Below are 27,733 nucleotides of genomic sequence, written 5' to 3' on the forward strand. Positions count from 1 at the left end.
TTGTGTTCTATCCTCCCCACTTTCTTTTTGCAGCAGAATAATCATCTATGAAAACTTGAGAAATTATTTTGGCACACCTTTAGCTCTACTACTTATTTGGAAGCACTGTTTCTTGTTTCAAACTAGCTGCTTTAAGCAACAAAAAGATGTCTGATAATATTTTTCATGAACAGCAGGGAAGGGCAGTTTGCAGTGTTTATTTCTTCAGGTAGCCCTTATTGAAAGACAGGATATAAATATGTTCATTTTTTTGTCAGTGTATGCCAAACTTTAAGCAAAGTAGTACCTTCATGGGAGATTTCCTTCCAGGGGTTGGGTGGGTACATAAAAGCAGCATTCTGGATTTGATCATGAATGTCCTCATCTTCATTGAATGGAAATGTACCACTAAGGCTGACATAGATAATGACACCCACGGACCACATATCTAATGACCTATTGTATCCTTTGTTTCTGAGGACTTCAGGAGCAAGGTAGGCTGGTGTACCCACAACTGAGCGTCTGAATGATTTCTCTCCAATGATCCGAGCAAAACCAAAGTCGCAAAGTTTCACCTGTCAGCACAGAAGTCAATGATACAAACCCATTACAGTTCAAACATTTCATCCATTTAATTATAGTCTGTCATACAGATATCATGCATATATATCAAAGTAAGGGGTTAGTATGCTGAATTAAGTGGATACTGAATGCAAGATTGTGTTACTATTTGTACTGTCTGTGCAGCCAACTGGGGATGTTGTAGTATGCTCCTTTACAATACTAACTCCATTGGCAAAAGGTACTCCAAACACACAATAGTCTTTCTACAGCACTCTTCTAGCAACCATCACTAGGCATGAATCTTAGAGCATAGGTGAAAAAACATGTTTTGAACTCCCAAGTTAGGGGACAGAACTGAGATTGGGGAGGCAAACATATCAGCAAATGTATTTCCATGTGGGGCATGTATGAATATAACAAAACCAATGGGATGTATAATGTTTCCCTAGAAATATAAGCCTGACTGCCTCACAAATTTGAATATCAGTGACAGATATACTGATCACTTAATCTCAAACTGATTCAGTCTATTGTATTGCCTCTTCCTCAGTGCTAAAAGGCACAACATGTATATTTTCTCACCTGAGATTTATTCACCATCTTTAAAACAAGCACAACATCCCACCTCTAAATTTAAAAAATGCTCCAGAGAGAGGGAGAAAGCACTGGTTCCACCATCATACCACTGGAAACTAGTGAGTTGCCATTGTGGTAGCTGGATTTGGATGGAAACCAGAAAATACATGTTTCCCCTGAGCTTGACTTTGATAACGAGAATTATGCTGGCTCACTTATTAAATTACATCTGGTACATCTGGGAATACCCACAGACTTCTCTGAAACTGTAATATGGAATCTCTTTTCATGGAATATGAGTGTGTGTTTGTATTATGTGTACAAGTGGAAAGACATGTTACTCTCTCTCTCTCTCTAAAGGAAGATATTCAAAATTTGGTAGGTCAGTGAAAATATGGACTGACTAGAATGACTATGTTGGATGCGGGAGTTATTCATTTGCAGGCCCACAAAATATCTGTGCACCTGATGGAAAGATATGGAATTTCACATACAATTAATTCTATGTGCAGCTTTGGGAAAAGGCTACAATTTAGAATGGGAGTAAGATGTATGTATTTGCATATTATCATATTATAGATATGCAATTGAGGGACAGATGTCATAGGCATTAGATGTGCAATTAGTGAATAGGGTGGTAGTGTGGTAAGCATTTAGGAGGAGCATATTAGGACAATATGTTTTTTCATTGAACAATCCACTGAAAACCCAATTCCTGTTTCTATATTCCTGTATAGAAATAGCTGAAGTTATCAATGTCATGTCTTAATTTGCTTTATTGTAATTGACTACACAACAAGTTATTTTTACTTACTTGTGGAAAAGGATCAGCAGATGCCAACAATACATTTTCTGGTTTGAGATCACAATGAACAATGTTTTTAAAATGAAGATGTCTCAAGGCAACAAGGATCTATAAAGAAAGAAATCAACTGCAATATGATGTATTTTTTTTCCAGTACTAAGATATGTTTTAATGTGTTTTATGGATATGGGAAGTAACAACAACAAGCACAAAGACTATTTAATTTTAAGTGATTTTTCATGTTTTTATTGTATGACCCCATTCTAAACTGAATAATAAGTACCTCACACAAAGATTTAAAAAAGGAAATGTATACATTAACCACCCATAAGTAATATAGAATTCCAACTTCTATGACTAATGTTAATATAATTTGAAAACTGTACATAAACATTGATTTAAAGATGCTCATTAATCTATTGGTTAAGGTAATGGTGTTTCATCACCCACTGATCCAAATTGCGACTATCTTTTCAAGGACTGCCTTCAGAAAACCTATTTAGGTGGAGAGGGGAGGGGAACAAAGAAAATTCTTGGGAGAGAAAAAAATTAAACTTGGGCTGTATAAGGCTTTAAGATATGTACTGAAAAGCAAAACAAGGATGAGAAGGAAGTGTGGTTTGGAGGCGGCCTAACTATTATCATCATCATCATCATCATCATTGATACCCTGATTTATCTTCTCCAAAGGGGACTCAAAGTGGCTTAACATAAAAGCAATAGCATAACCATTTAAAATATACAAATAAATGAACAATAAAACAGGGTTAAATATAAACACTATTTTAAAAAAAATCCCAGTTCAAAACTATTCAATAAATTCAAAGTCAAAACCACTGCACCCTCTGAATCGATCTTAAACACCTTCATCTTTAAAAGCCTGCCTGAATAGCCTGCCTGAATAAAAAGGTTTTAGCTTGCTGCCAGCGGAGGGGGTGCCATTTGGCTCCAGAGTCAGGGGCAGCCACCGAGAAGGCCCTTTCTCTCACACTTACCAATCATCTGTGAAGTGGGATTAAGGCGAATACTACGAGTTTCCTAATTTTAAAAAGTATTTGTGTGCTCTGTATTCAGAAAAGAGGACCAGTATCTTACATATATGCATTACATATACACACGATGTTAACATCTACTACCCACAGTTTGCTGTTAACTACTGTCAGCTTCAATTTATGGCAACCTTTTGTATGAGACATCTCAAGCCACCTTGTCATCAAGAAGTCCTGCTCATTTTCTACAGTCAGGACTGTGTCTTCCTTGATGAAGTCTATCCATTGACCTATAATGTCATCTTCTTTTCCTACTGCTTCCTACTTGACTAAAATTGTCGTCTTTTCTAGTAAATTATCTCATATGTTCTTAGGTTCATAATTTTGGTTTCTAGAGAGAGTTTAGGTTTGATTTGCTCTCGGAACAATGTATTGGTCATTTTGGCAGTCCATAGCATCTGCAAAACTCTTATCCAGTCCCACATTTCAAATGAGTTGAGTCTCCACCTGCCAGCTTTCTGTTGCCATATTCTAGTACCTTTCCCAATAATGGAATATTGTAAGTCTCCTATAAATGGTGATCCAGGGAAACTTTTTCAGTAAAAGAAACATACTTGCCAAAGCCGATAATAATACATTTGTGGAGGCTTAGCATATCAAAATTCACTCATCCTACTGCATTCAGGTAGGATCATGGTACAGAATATAAATTGGGCCAGTTACTAATCTGAAACAAAAGTACCCACTGAAACAATTCTTGAATAGTAAGTCAATAAATATATAAATCCTATCCTATATGGTTTGGGTCTAGGTTACCTAAAGGATCGCCTTCTCCCATATAATCTGACCCACACACTTCTCTCTTCTGGGGGGTGTCTGCTCCAACCAGCCAGAACATGACTTACAACCACCACGCAGAGGACCTTTTCATCGGCCGCCCCAAGGCTGTAGAACAGCCTGCCGGTAGAGCTCCGACAACTAAATCAGCTTTCAGAATTTAAAACAAAAGTAAAGATGTATCTCTTCCAGCAGGCCAACCGAGACAGCCTTTAAACATAAACATGAATTTTAATACATGTCCTTTGTTTAATCTCTGTTTCGTCTGTTTAAAGATGTATTTCATAGAGATACGTTTTGGTGTGCATCTTTTATGGAGGTATGTTTTGTGTGTGTATTCGTAGTTTTTTTTGCTTTGTTTATGTATTCTAATTGTTTTGTATCCCACCTCGAGCCATGAGGAAAGGGAGATAAGAAATAAAATAAAATAAAATAAAATAAAATAAAATAATAATAATAATAATAATCTGAATGTACTCCAGTGGGGGCTAGTAGTTGGATTGAGACTGTCTTATATGTAAAAAAAAAAAACAACTTATAAAGCATAAAGCTATATCAGCAGTAGATGCTCCAATTTTTCTGTAACCTGGATTGTACTTTCTCATTTTCAGCCCCTGCCAACACACTCCTTCATTTGATGTCACCTGCTAGCTACATGAAGAGTTTATTTGAAGGTATTTTACTTTATAGAAGTGAATTTTTTTGCAAGGAAAGAAATATAACAGCTGACATCCCTTAATGGGCTCTTACCTGTGTAATTAAGAACTTGGTTATTCGCTCTGGCAACCTTCCTTTTTCACTTGACAAGATCATCTCCAACATATCTCCATGGAGCTTCTCCATAACAACAAACACTCTTTCTGGTGTCTCAAACATGCATTCCAGATTTACAACCCCCAGATGATGCAGGTTCTGTTATTAAAGATAAACAGTATTTGAATGAGCTGTATTTGTCTAGATCCAATGTCAAGACTCAGGAAACGGGTTATTATTCATTTTTCAATCTCTTTAGTACTAGCATAGCTATGAATAAAAGTACAAGGGATAATTTGCTATGTAAAGTGAAACAGCCAGGACAACACAAACAACTGCCGAAGTTTTGATCTGCCAACAATAACATTTTAAGGGTGTACATAGAACAGACAATTTGCCCTAATGAATTTATTTTAAGAGCAGAACAACAGAACCAGTTCTGAAGAAGTTGTCATATTAGTCTGTTGCAACCTACGAGGGTTGAATGAAAAGTTATGGCTCCACCTTCATAACTCCTCAACATATGACAATACTGGTATGAGGCAGGTACTGGCTTGTTCAGTACTCTCTTCTACAGTTCCATTTTGGCAGGAAGCCTTAGCATTGAATGGTTGTGTTGTTAAAGTGCGAAGTATGGAACCCTGTGCAGACATTCAGTCAAAGTGACTTAAGCAATGTGCAGTCATTGAATTCTTGACAGCAGAAGGTGTCACCCCAAAGGAGATTCATCAGAGAATGCAAGCTGTTTATGGTGATTGTGTTGATGTGAGTACTGTGCATCGTTGGGTGAGTAAGTTTAAAGATGTTGAGGTGGGAACATCTGACTTGCGTGACAAACAAAGAGTTGGACGTTCTGTGACAGCAACCACTGAGTTTCACAAGCAAAAGGTTGACAGACTGATTCAGGACGATCGTTGTATCACTCAGAGAGAAATTTCAAGCATAATCGGCATTTCACAAGAGTGTGTGGGTCACATTATTGCTTTGCTTGGTTACTGAAAGATCTGTGCATGATGGGTTGCAGAAACAGAGTGTTGACTTCTTCCGTGATGGCTTCAGAAAACTTGTTCATCGTTGGCAGAAATGCATCCAATTGTCTTGTGATTATCTCGAAAAGTGAATAGTGGTAGTTAAAGAGCACATTCTAAGAATTATTTCTGCATTTGATTTATTAAAATACTCCCATCCAAACCCAAGTAACAAAGGTGGAGGCATTACTTTTCATTCAACCCTCGTACAAGGTCATGTGGCACCTTTAAGACAAAGAGCTTCATTACAGCATTAGCTTTTGTGGGCTATAGTTCACAGGTTCATGCCACAATGCAGCGCTTCTCAACCTGACATTCATGGACTCATAAACATTAAGAGGCTATGAATTGGGTACAAAAACAATATTTTTTATTCCACATCTTTCCCTTTATGTTAATATTCCCTGTAAATTGGGATGACAATTTAGTCTTTTCATATTTCTATTGTAATTTCTTTTGCTCCGAACTAGTCCGTGTGAAGGTAATGATTTTTTTCTGGATAATTTTATTTTGCAAAATGATAAAAAGACTATGGCTGTAGAGATCAAACCAAGATTATGAAAATACAAAGTTAGGCTAATACAGTGAAATATGGTAAAAATTATATGGGGTTCAAACCAAACATAACATGAAACACTAGTTAAAATAAACAATAGAGATTCCAGTAGCAAAGACGTAAAAGGCCTGGAAGAATAAAAGAGTCTTAAGTAATGACCCAAAAGAAACAATGTTAGTGGCAGGCACATTTTTGTAACGAAGGCATCCTTTCATTTTTTTAAAATGGTGACACTCACCAGACCATCACAATAGCAGTGCTTTCTGTAACACATATGCAAAGACTGGAAAATTATTACAATTCACTGTTATTGCTAGAAATCTCACCAAGCTCCTCATTTTTTTATTTCATTATCTTTAATAGCTTTCCCACCGAAGTTGAAATAGAGTTTTAGACTCACTGTAAAGGGGTCTTCTCCACCCCAGTCGAAAGGAGTTCCAATGCAATAAAATACATTCTCTTATTTATCTTATTGCATTGAAATGTGAAATCCTTTCCTTCATCATTTCTGAAGATCTCCATTCTAAAGCAGAAAATCTTTAAGAGAGAATTAGGCTAGATCTACACTGCCCTATATCCCAAGATCTGATCCCAGATTATCTTCTTATCCCAGATCATCTGGCAGGGGAGACTAGACATGGACAAACTTCAGCCTCCATATGTTTTGGACTTTAACTCCCACAATTCCTAACAGGCTGTTAGGAATTGTGGGAGTTGGAAGTCCGAAACACCTGGAGAGCCGAAGTTTGCCCATGCCTGGTATAGACTCATATAATCTAGTTCAAAACAGATCTGGGATCAGATCCTGGGATATAGGGCAGTATAAATCTAGCCTTAACCATTCGGGCTGGTGGAGATCTTCAGAAGTGAAAAAGGAAAGGAATTCGTGTTCCAATGCAATTAGATAAGAGCAGGCCCAAATTATGGATTTTGATATGAAGGGTTATTCTGCAGAGCGGGTAAAGCACCAACACTGTCACAGGGGGCCACCTGCTACTGTCCACCACCACCGTTTCCCAATAATAATAATAATAATAATAATAATAATAATAATAACAATAACAACACTTTATTTGTACCCCGCTACCATCTCCCCAAGGGACTCGGTGCGGCTTACATGAGGCTGAGCCCAAATACAACAATACAGGCAATAAAACAAAAATACAAGCAATTTTCCCTATTCAGGCATTCAAAAAGACCAAATGTGGCACGCCTTTGAAAGTAGAGGGGATTGGTGATTGTTGTAGTTTCTCCTGGGACAGATTTCAGTATTCACACTGACCTGTCAATAAGTTGAACCAAGTTTTTGGGGTTGAGTTTTTTCCCTACCATTTCTAGACTTTTTTCCCCACCATTTCTAGACTTACAGGATTCATAGGAATAAAATCAGATTTTAAAATAGTTATTTTTCCCTAAGAGGTTAAGAATCACTGTTATAGTATATCTGCTAATGTTAAAGGCTCAATATGCCATTTGTGATGTTTTATAGGAGTTCTGTGTTGTATCTTCATCTTGCTCCCAACTTTTTAGACGCTGGAATCTCAGACTGAAATCTTGAATACTTTTTCTTAAATTATGCTTAATGATTAAAGCAGACTGCACCAATCCAGGATTCTGATTACAGTTGCAGCTAGCCGTGCAATGAACTCCTTCAGTAAACTCCCTTTCAACCTAACAATTAATATTCTTCTCTCTCTCTCTCTCTCTCTCTCTCTCTCTCTCCCTCCCTCCCTCCCTCCCTCCCTCTCTCTCCCTCTCCCTCTCTCTTCCCGTCAGTTAGAACTCCATGGTCACAGGGCATATTCAGTCCTTACTGGTCATTTTGGGTTCCCCTTCCATACTATTTTCCTCTTCTAAATATTTTTGTTCCCTCTTTGATGGTGCTGTTTTGACTCCATAAATAGCAGCACCTAGACTGCTAAAGGAATAACTCCCAGCAAAATGTCTTTACAAATGCACTTTAACCATTGGGTTGTGTTGGACTGTACTCCTCATTTAAAAAAAAACCCACTTTTTAAAAACCCTCTTACAAGATATATCCTATCTTGTCATACCCAGCGTTATTTTTTTAATTTTAAATCATTACATCTGGCCTGGTCATAAGCTTTTAAATCCGGTGTGTTATTTTATATGTGATTTATATTATTTTGTATTGCTTTGTATTGTTGTTATTGCTTTTCTGTTGTGATGTGTTGTTGGGCTTGGCCTCATGTAAGCTGCTCTGAGTCCCTTGGGGAGATGGTGGTGGGGTATAAATAAAGTTATTATTATTATTATTATTATTATTATTATTATTATTATTAGACAGTGACTGGTATGATGTAAAATTTAAAATTGCAGTTTTAATTCATTCCATAGTTCAAAGAAAATATGGCTTATGTTTTCTTTTTTGCTACAGATGAAAGGACAGGCAAGAAAAATCCCTTAATACCCACTGATTTGCCATCAGAATAATAATTGCTTAGATTATCTACAAAGTGCATTTACTTCAAAACATGTCAATTACCAAGTTATTAACACTTTGTTTCAATTTGTCTGTATTTGAAGCAGATTAGAAATTATTTGAAAAGGAGAAATTACTGGAGACTTTATCTGGAAAATCCAAAGCATAATTAGTTGCAAAGATTTCTACTGCTGTAACCTGTTCTCAGTAAGTTTTATTGCCCTGCTCTAAATTAAATACATACAGGATATAATTGGTAATTAAATAAAAGATACCTGTAAAATTGCAACCTCATTACGAAGTTGGCTTTCTTGCTTAGTTGGAAATCTCAGTTTGTCAATGATTTTAATTGCTACATCTCTTCCCGTTTTGCGATGTTTTCCTGCATGATGAAAAATATGCCAATTAACATGATCAACTCTGAGAAGTTATCACCTTTCTAAAACCGCAATCTTTTCTGTTACATTAAAACCTCATTGTCAAGGTCACCTTACAATGAAGATTGTTGTAAGACATTCAAGCTTTTTTCCTCTTTAATTTCATGATATTTCTCACGGAGCAAAAAGCAGTAGATGAGAATTTCAGAAGTAAAACAACACAAGGGCAGAAGTTTAAAGCAAGCCTTTCACATACATTCCTCCTTCTCATACACAGTGTAAAAGTGCCTGCAACTTTTTAAAGAACTGTGTGTAGCCTGCCCTACAAATGTGATATGTAATCTGATAATAAATAGCTGTTCTTCATAGTGGAGACTACCTTGAATGCAAACTACCATTAGCAGTTAATGCAGAGGAAAAGAACATAAAGGCACATTATCATTGTTAGGACTAAAGCTTGCTATAAGATACATGCTGTCCATAGGACTAGCGTTCAAACATTTTTTGTGTTACAATTTCATTGGCCCATAACACCCCTTCATTACACATTTCATACTCTTTTGATGATTGTTTAATAAATGTAAACATTACATGATTTGTCTAAATATCAGTTTCCATGAGACTGACTTTGGATCCCAGTTCTACATCCTTTATACTATGGCAGATCCTAGGCAGAGGATCCTGACATTAGGGCTAAAAATAGACTGAAGTGGATCTAGATAATCGACCTTAACCAGGAACCATTAGAGATAGCAAGCAACTACTTGCTCTAGTACTTTGCTCAAAAGCTGGAGAGTATAATTATCCAGTATTCTCAGACCCAGGGAAGTCTTTTTTGAAAAGACTTACCACCACCTGTTTTAGCAGTGTTGAGCTCCTGTTTTGTAAAAAAGGATTAATCCCTTTCCTTACTCACTCAGTCAGTCCTCATCTGGCCTGTTTAATTAGCAAAGGCGGGCAGTGTCTAGTACACAAGATTGTCAGTGTCTAGTACACATGTGGTGACTCTCAACTTTCCAACGATCCTATCTACAGCTTCAGGTTGCAAAAACTGAAAAGTATCTATCAACAATTAAGAAGCAAGGACCAAGGTTTTATCCATTGGAACTGTATCTATTCTGGTATCTAAAGTCAGTGCAAGCTGAAGTGATTTTATCTGTGAAATGATGGGAAAATTCTTATCTTGGGTCTGTTCATCTACTTTAACAAAACTATGGTTTAGCAAAACATTTAAATACGACCAGTTAATGAATGACTTGGTGGCACATAGTAATATTTTGCTCCCTGACTTCTCAACATAAGACATTAAAATTTCTTTTTTGCATGTCAGTGACAGAGAAAAAAACTATCTTTAGGTTCTAAATTCCCCTCTCCCCCATTTTCATATTTATGATTCATCTTACCTCCATAAACAATTCCAAACTGTCCTGATCCCAGCACCTCATCTGGAAAGATTTGGTACACTGTACTGATATCCTACAGGTGTAAATATAAACAACCCTTTAACCATAAGATATGGAAGTGAAGCTGAGAAATTAATTTTTTGCTGAAGGTGAAGAAATTGATTTGACAGAAATGCTGCTAAGTGTCAGAGTCTGAATTATGTCTATGCAGGAACTGTGTAGGTGTCACAGCTACTCATTAGAATCCGCATGAGTTATGGAATGTCTTGTTATATAAGTGCTGATTTTTACTGGAAAACTCACATATATTCCAAATGTTTGTGTACTTAAAGCCAGTTTTCATCTTGGGACATAACGAAGCTTCTGGAAACACACATCAAGTGTCCTGTATCTATGATAGATACAGGACATTTGATGTGTACTCTGAAAGGCCTCGTGTTCACCCTCCACACTGAAGAATCTGTGGGTTTGTGATGGGACAAGGTTGGTTCTGTGCTGTACACGGTGAAAGTTCTGTTGAGGCTTATAGACTCCAACCATGTTAAGTGACTTCATCAGGGTGCACAAAACCAATGGAAGAGTCCTAACTCATTTTGAATACTCTCAAAACTTAATAAAATTAGGAATGTCAAATTGAAGTTGAACAAACTTACAAATAAATATACTTTAGGTGGACATTTTCATGACTGTTCCCATGCAGTTTCATGGAGTACAACAACTATGTAGTGATATGGAGCAACAATGAAGTTAGCTAAAAATTGCCTCTTGGATTTTAGCCTGTTAAAAAAAATCTAAATGGGCAATTTTCTCATTTTTTTTGTCCTTCAGTAAGGAAAATGAGTAGTGAGACATCCTCTGAAACTTTTCCAAACAGATCAATGGCTTTGCAAACTGCACTGTTATGTCTGGCACCAACACTCAGAACACTTACCACATTTTCTTGGACCTGACAATTTGATACTGAAATACTGATGGATATATTTCCTAGAAGAAAAAGTGAGGTAATTATTGTATGTTTCTGTCTATCTCCTTCTTGCTCACTCTGACACACACACATATAGTGTATTTGGGGAATCATGAAACAATAATCATCTCGTTCATAACATAGAGACTGTTGGTTCAAAATGGTTTCACATGATTATGTTTCTCTTCCACATTGATTTTTACAGTTGTCTCAGTTTGCTCTGTAGGATAGTTAAGCTTATGAACTGAACCAATATATTTTTATCTTCCTGCCCACAGACCTTGAAAACTGACAGTGATATTAAAAGAGTTTTTTTTAAGATCACAATACTACCTATGATTTAAATTTCAACACAAGATAACTGCTAAAATCAATTTACATTGAACATAATGTAGTCGAGTGATTAAGGTCTTTTACACAGTTCTTCACCTTTTCCTTAACCAACTCCATGAGACAGTTATAAATAGAATAACTTGAGAATCAATATTCCAACATTACAACCAAGATCCTACCTAGGTTGACCATTACAATAATGTCCATAATGGCAGGTATGGTTTTTATATGAAATATACTGAGATTTACTGAATTCAAAAGTACTTAATGAGACAAACAAAGCATATCAACCTATCCAATCCCAGATTTATCACCTAGATTCCTATATCAAACTTTCCTTAAAGCTCAGAGTGCTTTACTAAACATAAGAAAACACATAAGTAGAGAAGGCTGTGGGAAGCTAGGGGTCACATTAACCTCTCACCAATTTGATTTGTTTGTTTTGTTCGTTTTGGTAACTTTGACTAAAATTTAGCTTTTGCTCATTTCCTGTTTTAGCAAAAAGGCCCTTCTAAACCTAAAATGGCTATCCCTTGTCCTTTTGTATTTCAGCCAAAAATTGTTTTCAAAAAATGAGGCAGGGAGGTCGGGACTGGACTGTCCTTGGGAGCACAAATATGGCCTTGGTGGATCACATATACTTTGCAGGACAGTGGTTCTCAACCTGCAGGTCCCCAGATGCTTTGGCCTACAACTCCCAGAAATCCTAGCCAGTTTACCAACTGTTAGGATTTTTGGGAATTGAAGGCCAAAGCATATTGGACCCACAGGTTGAGAACCACTGTTGTAGGATATCCTTTGCATGCTCCTTCCCTAAAGCAAACAATTTATGCCAGTTAATCATTTAATAACTCATTTATTTCAACATTCACTAATGTCAAATTAAGAGTACAGATTAACAAAACATTTCAAGTGCATCTTGTTGTTTTGCATATAATACTATTTTAACCACCTGAACTGTCATATCTCTACTATTAGAGTAGCGAGACAATGCTTAACATATGTTTTCAACTGTTGTACGGTCTTTCTGCAAGCCATCTCCATGGACCTCACCAACAGGTTATTTTGAGACTTTCTGCATCAGTTTATTCTAAAATAAGAAAAGTGAACATACTGTGCAAGTTTGGTCCTGAACCAGTGGATGCTCCTTTGGGGATAACAGGCATGAGGGCATGCTGGATGGCCATTTCCCACAACCTTGCTACATCTTGGCCACAACCACTTGCCAGAATACTGTTGTTAGATGAAACACTTGGCAGGTTTTCCACATTTTCCCCAACATAGTAGACTACATTTGCTGTGGTAATTTCAAAGCAATGGTGATTTGCTTCCTGTGGTAATAAATCGAAGGTTTTTGCAGGTTCCAGGGATAAAATTTCAGACAATGGAATTTCCTGAGGAGAATAATAATTGCAATTATTATTATTATTATTATTATTATTATTATTATTATCTTTATTTGTACCCCGCTAGCATCTCCCGAAGGACTCGATGCGGCTTACAAAGGCCAAGGCATCAAAACACAACATAACAATACAACACCTAAAGCAAATTAAAAACAGTTAAAGCAATATTAAACAACAAGCAATAAACAATACATCGTGATACTATAAAACTGGGCCGGGCCAGAGTAATGGGTACAAGGTTAAAAGTGCTGATGTGACAGGTGATATGTAAGGATTATAGGGTAAGTGCAGTGTGCAGCAATCTTAGTTCTAATAAAGTGCTTCTGGGACTTATTATTATTTCCATGCACCAAAAATATTTTATTCTTATTCTATTATTTTCATTATTATTTTCTGTATCTAAACATTTGACCAAGCAAAGAACAGTGTGGATGCTAAAACCAACTTAAACCTCCACCTCTGCCTCTGAGCTTGCTACAGGAGATCTTCAGTAATATCTCTAATTAATGACAGCATCTGTATTCTTTCTCAATTTCTTGTTTCCCCTTGGAACCATGCCATAGTTTAGAAGATTAATTTAAATACCAGAATGGATTTCCTGGCTAGTAGAAGAAGCCATATAGATAATTTTGTATGCCTGTTTTGTCACATCTCTTGATAAAATTATATTGGACCACAAGGCAATTTAACTCTGTACAGGACCTAATGTAGTTTATCATGCGGAGAGGTTTTGGGGTTCATGGTGGGTCTGTGAGGGAGGTGGAGATGTTAAGTGAATCTGACTCGAGCATAATCCAAACTATGCCCTACCACAAACGGTGAGGAGGGGCAGGTAACCAATAAAACGTCGTCATCATCATCATCATCATCATCATCATCATCATTTTCCAATTTATTAAAACAACAACTTGGCTCAATTCCAAGACAATCAAATATAAAGAAATGGTGGGTGCAATGCAGAGCTTATCCATATTTGTTAAGGTAAACTGTCAGAATATTTCAGTTATTTTATATACACCTGAATATTCAAAAGTAAAGCCTAAGCAATTTTACCTTGTAGTATTTGCTTCCAGTATCGTTCTGGAAAAGTGTAATACATTTGCTGTCCAATCTCCAGTAGTGCCGTTTCCTCTGCATTGAAATAAAAAAAAAACAATTTAAAACACTATAATAGCATTTTACTAGACATCAAATGAAATAAAATGTAATAAGACCATGTAATCTAACCAAGACTGAGATGAATGATAAAGAACAATAACTGATTTGAAAGCCAGAAGTGTTTCATACTTTAAGCTTTCTGAAAATCAACAGATTTTTATCATCTATTTCCCATTATTCACCAAAGATTGTTATTTCTGGTAGATAAATATAGTCAGAAATTAATCTTTATCTTGCTTTGGTGTTTGAAAAAGTTAGTAGTAATTCCTTACTAACAATTATAATTCTGCATTGACTGACCATATACAGACTGAATCTATGATCTGAGTAATCAATAAGATTATACCAATAGGTCTTTATCAGACAGCAATACAGTAGTCTCACTTATCCGACCTTCGCTTATCCAACATTCCATCTTATCTAACGCTCTTATCTAACACCCCCCTTTTCCTCAAGCATTTCCCCTTAAAAGAGCTCTTCCCAACTCTTTCTCCAATTGCAATAAGTGAAAAAGGCAAGACAAGGAGGAGGAGAGGGGAAAGGGGAAAAAGAGACAGAACGCTCCTCTTCCGCATCCGGACATTTCCTGCTGGGCCACTCTAACCCTGAGGTGTTACCTTGCCTGAACCCTTTGAGTCTCTGTTGTTTGTATTCAAGGTGTCTAGTGCTGCGTTGGACAGGTAACAGTAGGAGAGTCCATATTATCCTACAATTTTGTTTATCTGACATTCCGCCGTCCCGTTTATGTCGGATAAGCAAGATTCTACTGTATTAAAGTGTGTTTTTATAAAGTTACAGAAAATAGCAAATTATAACAGTAACATAACATGATTGAGCTCTTATCAATTTATCAAAGCAGTGTAGGAATTCACTCTCAAGTGATCTCCATAATGCCAGGGTAATGTTGGAAGATCCTCTCTCATGCACCCTATGCGTCATGGTATTTCTTAAGTGAGCAAGAAACATAAAGATATTCTTAGGTAGCTGTGTGTCGTGTAGGAATTACTGGGATCTAACAACAGTTGCCCTGTGTGATAAGCTAGTGAACATCAGATGGCAAGATGCTAGATGAACTTGGGGTGTATTTAGAACAAAAATCCCACTTTCTGTATCAGGATATCCACTAAATGCCTGAATCTATTACCCATAATAGAGGCATTTCTACATACTACTTGCCCCACCACCATAACCCAAAATATCACAGGATTATATAATCAAGTATAGATTCTTCTTTGCCCAATGCCATATTCAAGCATTTTAAAATGGGTAAATCTAAATGTATGAGGAACGGAGTGTGCTAACTTTGCTTCTGCCCCCCTCCCTCCCAATTGAGGTTATGTGTAGAGAGAGAGTCTGAAAAGGAAGAATCTCTGTTTAACATAGAAGCTCTCCACATGATCAAGGATCATGAAAAATATCAGGTTTTAACATAACATGGAGAGGCCCTTTATACAGAAGAGTTTGCTCTCTTTAGACAGCTATTCATTACATGTGACAACAGAAGAGAGCTCCATTTATAATACAAGCTGAATTATACTCCTTATTCATTAGATATGAAGAATAGTCAATATCACTTCACCACACCTTACTTTATAAGACTTGCACACTTGTACACATTCTAAATGAATCACATCAAAAATATCAATTTCCTAGTGCATTTTCCTAATTCTAAAAAATGATACAAGAAAGCTGTTTTCCTGAACATCTCTGATGCCATTATAGATACATTTTGATTTGGTTTTATAGAACGTCTTCACTTCACGTTCTGTGGTATGTCTAATGTAAATCTGAATGTCTCCCCATATTTTCACCTATTTTAACAAGGGAAGTAAGTTTTTTTTTAAAAAATCGCAATTTAAGCTGTTCTTGTTGAATAGTTCAATTTTAGAGTTAGAAAGAGCAAGCAGATATTAGAGCCTTGTACATTAAAAGTAACTTCTCATCAGGTTAATCAGATTTGTAGATCCAATCAACATTGTGTCAGCAACCCCATTCTTCTGCAACTGTTTGTAAATTGAAAACATTCCTTTAAAAAAATCAAGAGAAAAGGAGAGCAATAGCAGCTCTTAGTCACAACTACCAGTGAATTTTACTTCTTTGTTTAGCCTCTTTCTTACCAGAGTGTCTTTGCTTGTGTAGTGAACCATCCATCCCTCTTTCATTACTGCACTGCTTCTCCTTTTTGTATGTTTGACAGATTGTACCACTCTCATTAATGGGATGTTGTTACTTGTTGAAGGGCTTTTAAGAAAACAATAAATGGAGGCAAGAGATTATTTTTAAAAACACTCAAAACAAAACCTTCCATAGACATATTATGGGTGTATGGATTGTACTCAGAGGTTTTCTTTTATGGGTGGAATGCTTTCTTCTCTCAATTTGAAGACTTCTATCCAGCTCACCATTTCCAGTGGACATGTAAAGAGGAGATCCAAAATAAAGTGGACTCACCATGGAGTTGCTGGATTTGCAGAAGTGCAGCACCCAGCCATGAATGCGGGTCAAAGGAAAATGGGATTTACCCCTAAGCTTTAGATATATGGATAGCAGATTGGCCCAATCCCTCGTCCACACTACTAATGGAAACACCTCTGTGTCACCACCAACAAGCAGCTCCCTGGTGATGTCATACCAAAGTGTCCAGCCATGTGACCAGGAATGTGATGTCACTGGTGGTGATGCAACTGTGGCAATCACCCCAATACAACCTTATCTGGCCAAAGGGTTCCAGGTACATTCCCAGGCTTCATCAGAGCAGCTACAGAGTCATTTAACCCAGATTAATCCAGTAAGTGTCAACATGGCCCAATTCCCCCTTCCCTGTAAAGTGGCAGCGGGTTGGGCTAGATGGAGAGACCACATGGGCCAACTCTATTATTCTATGACTCATTTTGCTCAAAAAAATATTGCAGAATTTCCATTGTGTCTAAGCCCAGCAGCTGAGAAAAGGCCCTACTCCATTCCAACTGTTACTGTTATTGCCTTTATAAAGACAGAATAGTTAAGGACAGCTCTATTATGCAAAAACCCAGCAGCTGAAAATAGGGCCTTCTTCCATCAGACTTAATAAGAGAGAGAAGAAGAGACACACACAGCTTCATTGTGGTTAGGCTCAGCAGCTGAAGAAAGATTCTCCAGCTATCTCAATTGCCACTGCTTTGAAGGGAGAGAACAGCAGCCAGCATCTACTGCACTTAACTCCTTCCCCCATTGCTATCCCGTTTCCTTACGTTGTGTATTTTTAGATTGCAAATATGAGAGAACTGTCAAAATTGCAAACTACTCATGTAAAGTGGCATGTACACTGTCTGTTATATATAAATAAATCTTATATGATCATGATGATGACAATAAACTTGCACAGAAAACACCACATGTGGTTGACTTTTGCTTGTTTATTTAAAACTGCTAAACTTTTCTACAAAAATATTTTGTGTACGATTTCTGTTGTTCAAGATTGATGAATTTCATGTAGAAAACACATGGATATCTGGAAACAATGTTTTCTGTGCAAAGGCCCAAATTTTTACAAAAATAAAATAGACTTCTGTGCAGAATAACTTCCTGAAACAATTCTGGATATGGAACTACTGGGCAAAAATTGCAGAATTCTGACCTCTGTATTATTCTTCACAACTTAATTTCCTGAGTGTCAGGAAATCCATTTTTCATCTAGGAAACAAATGATTCCTAGTTCACATTGTTCTTGAGAGGGTGAAATTGAAGGGACCACCCATATACTGACCTAATCATTCTGCTACTTTCATCATGATCCAGATCACAATCTTGCATTTCTCCATTGTCATTTGGGCTCATGATAGACATCTCTGCATCATGGACCATAGATTCTTCCATTTCATCTAAGAGCCCACTGTTTCTTTCACTGTCATTGTCATCACTTCCCTCTTCCATGACCACATCAGACTCAGCACCAGGACTAAGCAGATCTGAAATATGTCAAAATTAAATAATATCGAAAGTCTGAAAAACAGATTCAATATTCACTTTGGCATAAAGTCAAACTTAGTTTTTTGGTTGAGATACAATTTTAAATAAGCAACTATAATTACAATGTTAATCTCTGCTCCTCCTCTCTGAAGTCAACTTATTCCGTTAATTTTCAAATAACTCCTCCGCTCTTCTAAACAGCATAGTGGGCTGCAGTAGTGAGGGTAGGGCTTCCCTTCCTGTGGCACTGATAAAAGTCATGGTTTGGATAAGAGAGAATATTCTGTTTCAAAAATCTGTGGTTGTGAGTCTTCAAATTGATTTTGACTCCTGATTATCCCATCACAGTGTTCTATTGGCAAAATTAATTCAGAGGAGGTTTGCCTTTGTCTTTCAATTAAGCTGAAATAGTATCTTTTCATTCTAAGATATCTTTAGTAGTCCACCCAAAACTGAAATACCAATTGTGTGTGTTGGGGCAGAAATGAAATTGTTAGGGGAAGAAATAAAATTATAATTAGGTAGGGTGAGACAAAATACAATTCTATGTGCTTGTGAAGAATTTTGCTTTAGCTCTTAACACATTTGTACATACCAGAAAATTACAGTGGACAAACATACAACAGTTAACAAAGTCACTGACATATATCTTATTTATGTAGTTGATACCAAATGTTCTGTTAAAGAAGTAATACCCAGGAACAGAATTCTATCACTCTTTTCCACCTGCTGTTCAGGTCCTGAACCGATGCTTGAACAGTGATGGTCTGGATGAGGACAAACAAATTGAAATTGTATCTAGACAAGACAGAGGTACTCCTGGTCAGTCGTAAGGTCAAGCAAGGTATAGGGTTATAGCCTGTGTTGGATAGGGTTGCATTCCCCTGAAGACACAGGTTCGCAGCTTGGGAGTGATCCTGGATTCATTGTTGAGCCTGGAGCCCCAGGTTTCAGAGATAGCTGGGGAGCTTTTGCACAATTAAAACTTGTGTGCCAATTGTGCCCATACATTGGGAAGTCAGACTTGATCACGATGATCTGTGTTCTTGTTACATCTCATACAGACTTCTGCAACATGCTCTATGTGGGGTTGCCTTCGAAGTCAGCCTAGAAGCTTCAATTAGTCCAATGGGTGGCAGCCAGATTTCTAATTGGGGTGGCATACTACTCCTCTGTTACATCAGCTCCACTGGTTGCCAGTCTACCACTGAGCCCAATTCAAAGTGCTGGTCTTGGCCTATAAAACCCTAAATGGTTCTGGTCCAATGTATCTGTCCAAACATATATCTTCCTATGAGCCAACAAGAGTTTTAAAGTCATCTGGGGAGGCCCTGCTCTTGGTCCCACCTTCTTCGCAAGTGTGACTGGTGAGGACAAGAGAGAAGGCCTTCTCAGTGGTGGCTCCGCAGCTGTAGAACTCCCTCCCCACCGACATCAGACAGGCCCCATCTCTTCCGGTTTTCAGGAAAAAATTAAAAATCTGACTCTGCACACAAGCATTTGAAGAATAAACTAGTACAGATTTCGACACAATCTGAATAAGGAATATGAGTAAGGATTATGGATTAATGGTATTCATGCACTGAATATGTTTTTAATTGGTTATTATTCTATGTGTTTTATTTGTTTAACTGTTTTAATTGCTTAATTGATGGGATATGTTTTATGGTTATGTTTTAAACGGCATTGAAGAGGCAACAAGGGGGTCAGCTACTCTCGATCTCATCCTAACAAATGCAGAGGACCTGATCAATGTGGTTGAGGTGGTCAGATCTTTAGGGGCAAGTGACCATGTGCTCCTGCAATTTGAGGTACAAAGGAAGGCCGAAACTAAAACAAGTCAAACCTGCATTTTAGACTTCAGGAGAGCTGTCTTCCGAAAAATGAAGGAAACACTGAGCAGCATTCCATGGACACAGATACTAAAAGACAAGGGAGTTACGGATGGATGGGGGGTTTTCGAGAGTGAAATACTCAAGGCGCAATTGCAAAAGTGCCAACAAAGAGGAAAAAATAGGGCATGTGCAAAGAAGCCAGAATGGATGTCCAAAGAACTAACTGTGCCAAGACTCAAAAGAGACATGCACAAGAAGTGGAAAAAGGGAAAAATCACCAAAGAAGAATTCAAACAATTAGCCAACTCCTGTAGGGAAAAGGAGGCTAAAGCACAAAATGAGCTCAGACTTGCCAGGGAGATTAAAAACTATAAAAAGGTCTCCTTTTCTTACGTCAGTAGAAAAAGGAAAAACAAGGAGGCGATAGGGCCTCTTCAAGGAGAAGATGGGCAATGCTGACAGAAGATAGGGAAAAGGCAGAACTACCTAATCCCTTCTTTGCCTCGTTCTTCTCACAAAAAGAAAGTCATCTACAACCTCAGCAAGATGGAGAGGATGAGGGATGAGAGGACATCCAACCCCAAACTGGGAAACAAGTCGTCCAGGAATACCTGGCTGCTCTAAATGAGTCCAAGCCCTCAGGGCCAGATCAACTACACCCAAGAGTATAGAAGAAGCTAGCAGAAATAATCTCGGAACCATCTTTGAGAGTTCTTGGAGAACGGGAGAAGTCCCATCAGATTGGAGGAGGGCCAATGTGGTCCCAATATTCAAGAAGGGAAAAAAGGATGACCCAAACAATTACCGTCTGATCAGCCTCACGTTGATACCTGGCAAGATTCTGGAAAAGATTGTTAAGGAAGTGGTCTGCAAACAAACAAACAAATAAATAAATCTACTGTATTAAAGGAGATATACCTATTCAGTAGTGGAAAACCATAGTTTCTATATGGAATGCATATTGGATAGAGAGTAGAAAAAAGTAAACTGCATATAGACTTTTTAAAAACTTTTTAAACAAATTATTATAACACAGAGGGGGGAAACCTCTTGCTACAATGATTCATGCTTAGATTATTGCAAAATAATGTGGGGCTATTCTTGAAAAGCTTTCAGAGACTCCAGATAGATTCCAGAATCTGCCTGGAAGACCTAATTACATTAACCAGGGAAATTACTGCTACTTTCTAATTCACTACTAGGTTCATTTTATAATGTTCATTCTGGTCTTCAAAACCTGGCTTGGGGCACTATCGCCTTCCATATGAACCATAAATAAATAAACACATTAATATTGCTTATATTACAGCAAGCTTAGATAAATTGGACCTGTCCTCAAACTTGAGTTGTATTGAATCAGCATCATTTCTTAAAATAAATTGGATGCAACATCAATTTCATCTTCGTATATTACAAATGTGCTTGAGAAAGCTTATCTTCATGGCTTGTATACATTAGGAAAGGTTCCACTGCATTTTAGGAATGTTATAATTTTCAAATTTCTATAATTATATTAATGAGATATTTATGCACTGTTCATTACATCTACTGTATATACTTGAGTATAAGCCTAGTTTTTGGCCCTTTTTTTAAGCTGAAAAAGTACCCCTCGGCTTATACTTGAGTCAAGGTTTTTTTATTTTGTTATTATTATACTTTATTATTGTTATTATTACATTTATTATTTTACTCTATTATTATTGGAAGGATACGTAAGAACATTTACACTGAAAGTCAGAATAATTGTTTAATCAGAGTTGGAGTCTTATCTTAAATTACAGTTTTATGTAAATGTCCAACAACATTTAACCTACTGATGCCTCAATTAATGTAATTGTATTGGTATCTATTTTTATTTTGAAACTTACCAGTAGCTGCTGGATTTCCCACCCTCAGCTTATACAGAAGTCAATCCATTTTCCCAGTTTTTTGTCGTAAAATTAGGTGCCTCGGCTTATACTCGGGTCAGCTTATACTCAAGTATATATGGTGTTATTGTATTTATACTTATGTATTGTTGTCTGCATGTGACACTTGGAGTGCTTCTCTGAGTCGGCCCGAGTCCCTTTGGGGAGATGGTGGCAGGATACAAATAAAGATTATTAAAGTTTATTATTATTTGAGATAAAGCACAACTATGCCAGTGTTTTTACTTGCATATTGATGAGAAAATTAAAAAAGATGTATCATTCAAAGCTACCATGTACTACAAATACATTAATTTTCCAAACCCTATTTTATTGTTCATGTCTAATATTTTATTCAATACTTATACTAGCATTCACAAATAACACTATGGTAGGGCCATTTGTGCCTGATGGTGGCTTCCAATTCGGTTTTGGAATGGAAGTGCAAACATGATTTTATGATTCAGATGTAATGCCTACTGTGGTTTGCCACATATAAGGAAATCAGGAACAAAATGATAATATGCAAGAAGAGCAGAGAGAAAAGAAAATGAATTGCTGTTATCAGTAACAATGTGAAAAATCACAAATCATGCTTACAACTAACCCTCTATCCACCCACACTTTCCCTTTGCTTTTCAACCCTAATCCAGATGGGGAGGATGGAGTAGTGAAATGCCAGAATCCATCAGAAACGCCCTCTTCGTCCAGATTCATTATAGCCTTACAAAGCGCCTGAATAATACCCCCCCCCCCCCCGCTTCAAGGAATCCTCCTGTAATTGACCTATGTATACGCTTGTTGCTTACATTAGTAGTTGTATTCATTACTGGCCACAGGGCACATCTGTTAAGCCTTAGCTCCCAATTTCCTGGCCTTGTAAAATTTCAGCCAAAAAAATATAGCCTTAATTTTGGGATTAAACTGGCAGATTTTTAGTCATCAAATATCATACTGTAATATGGGCTTCAAAACACTTTCCCTTCACCCTTCTTAAAATAGCTTTTTTCTAAGCATCAGCAGTGCATCTAGAACATTAGAGCTGAATGTGTCTCAGTGTTTCCTTCCATTCTTTATCCAGAAATAACATCACATGGAGAGGAATACAGCCAATTTTCTCATTTCATTTCTATCAGCCGATATACATTTTGTGCCAAAAGGAAATTGTTAAGTCTTTCCCTAATGATGCTTACTTATTATATATTTATAAGACAGTAATCTTTCTTTCCCTCCTTTGAAATGAACTTCCAATAAACACTGCTGTAATCCTTGGATGGATGTTCAGTGTAACAAACAATTCTTGTGAGTTTCCTGAGAGGCACTTCCCCAAAGTAGGGATTTGGCAGTCATAACAACTACCAAAGAGAAGAAAAATGGTTTTTCCTTCTCATATTCACATGTTTGAGTGAGACTGGTTTCCCATAAAGGGCTTGTTTTACACACAGCAAGAGGACAAGATGAGTTCAGTGATGTCACCATTGAAAAGACAACACTAAAAACCTTGAAAACCTTGAAAACAACAACTGTCTACTGGGTTTGCCACAATATATTCATCAGGGACTCCGAAATGGTGTTTTAGAAGTCTCAAAGAACAGGAGAATCCAGAATTCCCAGCATCATTTAAAATCAACAGCTCTTCACAAATTTATTTCCCAAGATCCATTGTGAATTTTGGGCCTGGCACACAGTGCGCCAATAAACAAAACAGATAAGGTCTGTTATTACTCCTCCTCCTCGTTTTTTTAAAAATCCTCCTCCTCCTTTGTAACGGTTCGGATCATGGTTGCCGATGCTTCTATTGCTAACTACTTAGCAAGTATGAACTTGTAAATGTATTCAGTTATCTTTTAAAAATATGCAATATGATATAAGCATATGCTCATCTTTCTGTGTCTAAACACAAGATGCAGCTATCAACATATAACAGAAAGAATAATAAAATATCTCCCTTATATTTGAATCCGGTGGTCTTGTTTTCCACCGATTAATATTGAGAACAAGATTTATTAAGTATAGAGGTAAAGGTAAAAGTTCCTCTAACATTAAGTCTAGTGTCTGACTCTGGAGGGTGGTGCTCATCTCCATTTCTAAGGCAAAGAGCCAGCATTGTCCGTAGACACCTCAAAGGTCATGTGGTCAACATGACTACATGGAGCGCCATTACTTTCTTGCCAAGTCAGTACCTATTGATCTATTTACATTTGTATGTTTTTGAACTGCTGGGTTGGCAGAAGCTGGACCTAACAGTGGGAGCTCACCCTGCTCCCTGGATTTGAACCACCAACCTTGCAGTCAGCAAGTTCAGCAGCTCAGTGGTATAACCCACTACGCCACCAGGGGGGTGTACACTTAAGTATATTTTCTCATATTTTAAAGTACAGCACAGAGTTCATTCTCAAACAATATTTTAATGTTTAAGTCTTGGTTATCTCAGAAGGCAACATCTACTCCATGTATTTCCTCTCTCTTTTAAATTTAATGGCACATGACTTTAAAATAAATCCCAATCCTTTCAACATGCCTTCTATTCCTTCAAAAGGATTTTAGAATAGAGATTACTACAGTCTTTAATGTAACTTACCTCCATTAATGGCCACTTCCCCGAGGCAATTATTTGGCACTTTAGGTGCACAGCGTTTGTGACAGTTGAATCTGCAATCTGATTAAAAAGTAATTCTGTAACTTTTTCTCGTTTATATGATATCACCACCTCTTACATAAGAACAAGCAAATCACAGTTAGCTGTTGGTTCCAAGGTCAGGATAATAAACATGGCGTGATCCTAGTTTTGAGGGTAAATATATACTACAGTTTTCCTATTTCAATGTGAAGATTCATTCAGAGAGCATCAAATTGGGGCAGACATTAAAACTTCAAAAAATGTCAGAAACAGAATGGCTGGCATTGCACATGCACACAGTTCCATCTTTGCATTGAAAGTGTGTTCATTGCTAAAAGTTGTATTTTTCAGATCTATCATTCTGAAACAACATTCCAAATTATGTGCTGTTTTCCACACATCTGCAGAATGGCAACAGCCCATATTCAACAGCAAGAAACAAAACATTGCCTAAACAAGGTTCTTGGGATTAAGAGTTTGCATAGGCATTTTTGCTGAAGGGGGGCATATTTCATCTTATCCACATTAGATAAAGAAATGGAATGTAAAGAATGAGGACCTGGTCTTAATTATTCTCTTTGATGGCCAGCTTTCCTGCCAATGGTGGTCATACTCCCAATTATAATATGTCTGTGGAATGTACATAGTTCTGATTTCCTGCATTCTACGATTCTGCATAGCTTCACAAAAATGGAAAAATATGTTACGGAAAATATTTTGCATTTTCATTTTCTTTTAAAAAAGGAATGTAGAGAAGTATGATTCCACTTTATAACCCTTGTGGTTGTTGTTCGTGTTAGATGAATGCATGGTTAATATGTACAGTGGGGGATTCCAAGGCACATGTCATACAGAAACATGCCCATCGGTATCTTGCCTTACAGTCCTTCATTCCATACATAGCAGAAGAGAGAAAAAATCAAATCTTTTATTTTTTAAAAAATACTGTCTTGTTGACATTCTTAAAAGTCAGCTAATAGAGTTCAAGCTAATTCTTAAATAGGTTTACCTTTGCATTGTACACCCTGTCTAAAAAGTCCTTTAAGTAGCTTCTTACAGTACTGGCAAACTGTTGGCCGTGTATATGAATGGATCACAAACGTATGAGGCACTTTAACCTTGGAAAGCAAAATCTTGTCCAGCTGAATAGGGCGCCCAATGTAAGACTGTGAATTAGATCGCTTCTCTCTCCCAAATGTCTCAGGTGGTGATTTTTGCTACAATACAACAAAGTGGAGACAGGTACACAGAATCATTTAATATGCATCATCTTCAATAAAAGTAAATACAAAACTACAGTGGCCAAACAGTTGACTGGTGATCCTGGGTGTTTAAATGTTATATAGGCCACCATTGAAACATCATATGACCTTCCCAAGAGCAGCTCAATACCCTCTTCATGGCATGATAGTTTTTGCATAAAAAATTAAACATAAAAAGAGATGAAGTGCAGCAGCAGATGAGATGTCAGAAGCAAAGGGAAATTCTACAATTTAAAGACAGAACTGTGTTAGTCTGGATCAGTATGCATAAGTGCTTTTTCAGTACTTTGAATCTGAGGGAAGACCTTAGTAACATAAGCTTTCATAGACTATGTGTACTACATTAGGTACGTTATCTCAGTTAGTCTGAAAAGTTGTAAAAGAACTGCTGAGAGAGAAAAAAATTCAGTTTGGTTATCAAAACGTATTCACCAGCTTATTTTAGAACTACAGAATATGTAATAGAGCTAAGGATACCTAAAATGTAACTTGTACTGCAAGTAGAGCTATATTGTCAAGTAAAGTAGTTTTAATCCTAATATATTGCTTCTGGGTAGCTGGAGATTTATGTGGGGAAAACAAGGAAGCAGTGTGAGTCAATCAGAAGGAGCACTCCCTTAACACAGTTTGACTAATAAAACATGATGTCCTTGTTTAGCTAGGTAGCAGGTTTTTCACCCAAATATAATACAAATGTAATACTTTTTTTAACAGAAGCATTACTCTTTCTCATAAAAGGGGAAATGTATGTTGAAATGCAAATTTGTAATTCTTCCATTGTTCCCCTCAATGCAGATCATCCTGAAGAGGATAAAAGGAAAAGCCTGCTTGAATCATTTCTTTCGGCCATTTGTCCAGCTAACTCAGGGAAGAGTCCAGACATGCCCAAAATGTGGAACTTGTCTCGCTTTTTACCTTTTTACCTGAGGCATCCAAACGATGCCTCAGGTAAAAGCGAATTGATGCAGAGTAAATCAGGTTTTCTCAGTTTACTCCACATTAATTAAACACCTCTAAAGATCTGGACCGAGGTCCTTAGAGGTGAGGGCCCTGTGGGGACTGACGCTCCGGGCTGGTTTTGCAGTCCCAGGGGTCAGTCCCCACAGCCATCCCACTTCTTTGGACTCCCAAAAACCTGAAGGAGCAGGATGGTGCCCCCTCCCCTCCCAGAACCCAAGAGGGAGCAGGTAGTTTTATCCTGTTTCCTCTTGGGTTTTAGCATAGTGTAAAAGGGACCTTACTCAGCCAATTTGCTTTTTTCCCTTTGGGTTAAAAAGTTAAGGGGCCCTATACGTTTTCTCCCTAAGACTGAAAAAAACAACTGGGCAGCAATTATGAATTGAAAATTCCATAGCACTTGCTACCCTCCTGGGCCACAAAATCAGAATCATTGAGTTGGAAAAGACCTCATGGGCCATCCAGTCCAATCCCCTGCCAATTTTCTCTATTGTTCGCTTTTCTTTAAAAAAATGTAAATAAGGAGAACAGCAGCGCTCATTGGAATCCAATTTGGCCTTAGCGGGGTGCTTGCTGAGACAGTTGAATGCTGCTATAAACAATATGCTTTAAAATGTAAATACATACAGATGCATGCATTTTAATCGACTCATTTAATAAACCAATGTTAAATAAAATAAGCTGCCTCGGGTTTCTTTCACTGAGGTGTCAGCCCTACAGTGAAACTTTTGTTCAGGGCAGATTTTAAATGTCGAAACAAATGAATGTAGGACAAAAATCTAATGTTTTTGTCAGGAAATTAAATTATTTCTCATAGAAGTTTGTAAAAATGTAAAGCTGTGAACTGGACTCTTTCTTCTTTATGCAATGTGCTGGTTGCTGGTTAAAGAGAGTGAGATGTGAATTATTTTTTTCCGGGTAGCCAGCCAGGTTCCTGACTCAGGAAGCTTGGATTCTTACCAGGAAACAATTGCTTAACTAGATTACACTATGGAAACTACAGAAGCCAGCAAATGCTCCAGGCAGTGAGCAA

General features: G+C 37.3%; 1 protein-coding gene across 2 annotated transcripts in view; it reads right to left on the reverse strand.

The window, feature by feature from the left end:
- The window catches only part of PRKD1 (protein kinase D1), a 143,253-nt gene that overhangs the window by 6,046 nt on the left and 109,474 nt on the right, over positions 1–27,733 (reverse strand). For both annotated transcript variants that reach the window (XM_060759728.2, XM_067462864.1), the window contains 12 exons: positions 25,491–25,698; positions 24,443–24,520; positions 17,917–18,118; positions 16,289–16,412; positions 14,067–14,144; positions 12,722–13,001; positions 11,242–11,294; positions 10,311–10,383; positions 8,806–8,912; positions 4,501–4,662; positions 1,934–2,032; positions 287–554 (listed from right to left, as the gene is read on the reverse strand). In XM_060759728.2, coding sequence (XP_060615711.2) covers positions 287–554; positions 1,934–2,032; positions 4,501–4,662; positions 8,806–8,912; positions 10,311–10,383; positions 11,242–11,294; positions 12,722–13,001; positions 14,067–14,144; positions 16,289–16,412; positions 17,917–18,118; positions 24,443–24,520; positions 25,491–25,698 — 1,732 coding nt within the window. The remainder of the gene's footprint in view (positions 1–286; positions 555–1,933; positions 2,033–4,500; positions 4,663–8,805; positions 8,913–10,310; positions 10,384–11,241; positions 11,295–12,721; positions 13,002–14,066; positions 14,145–16,288; positions 16,413–17,916; positions 18,119–24,442; positions 24,521–25,490; positions 25,699–27,733) is intronic.

The sequence above is a fragment of the Anolis sagrei genome, chromosome 1 (assembly GCF_037176765.1).
Source record: "Anolis sagrei isolate rAnoSag1 chromosome 1, rAnoSag1.mat, whole genome shotgun sequence".
Classification (NCBI taxonomy): domain Eukaryota; kingdom Metazoa; phylum Chordata; class Lepidosauria; order Squamata; family Dactyloidae; genus Anolis; species Anolis sagrei.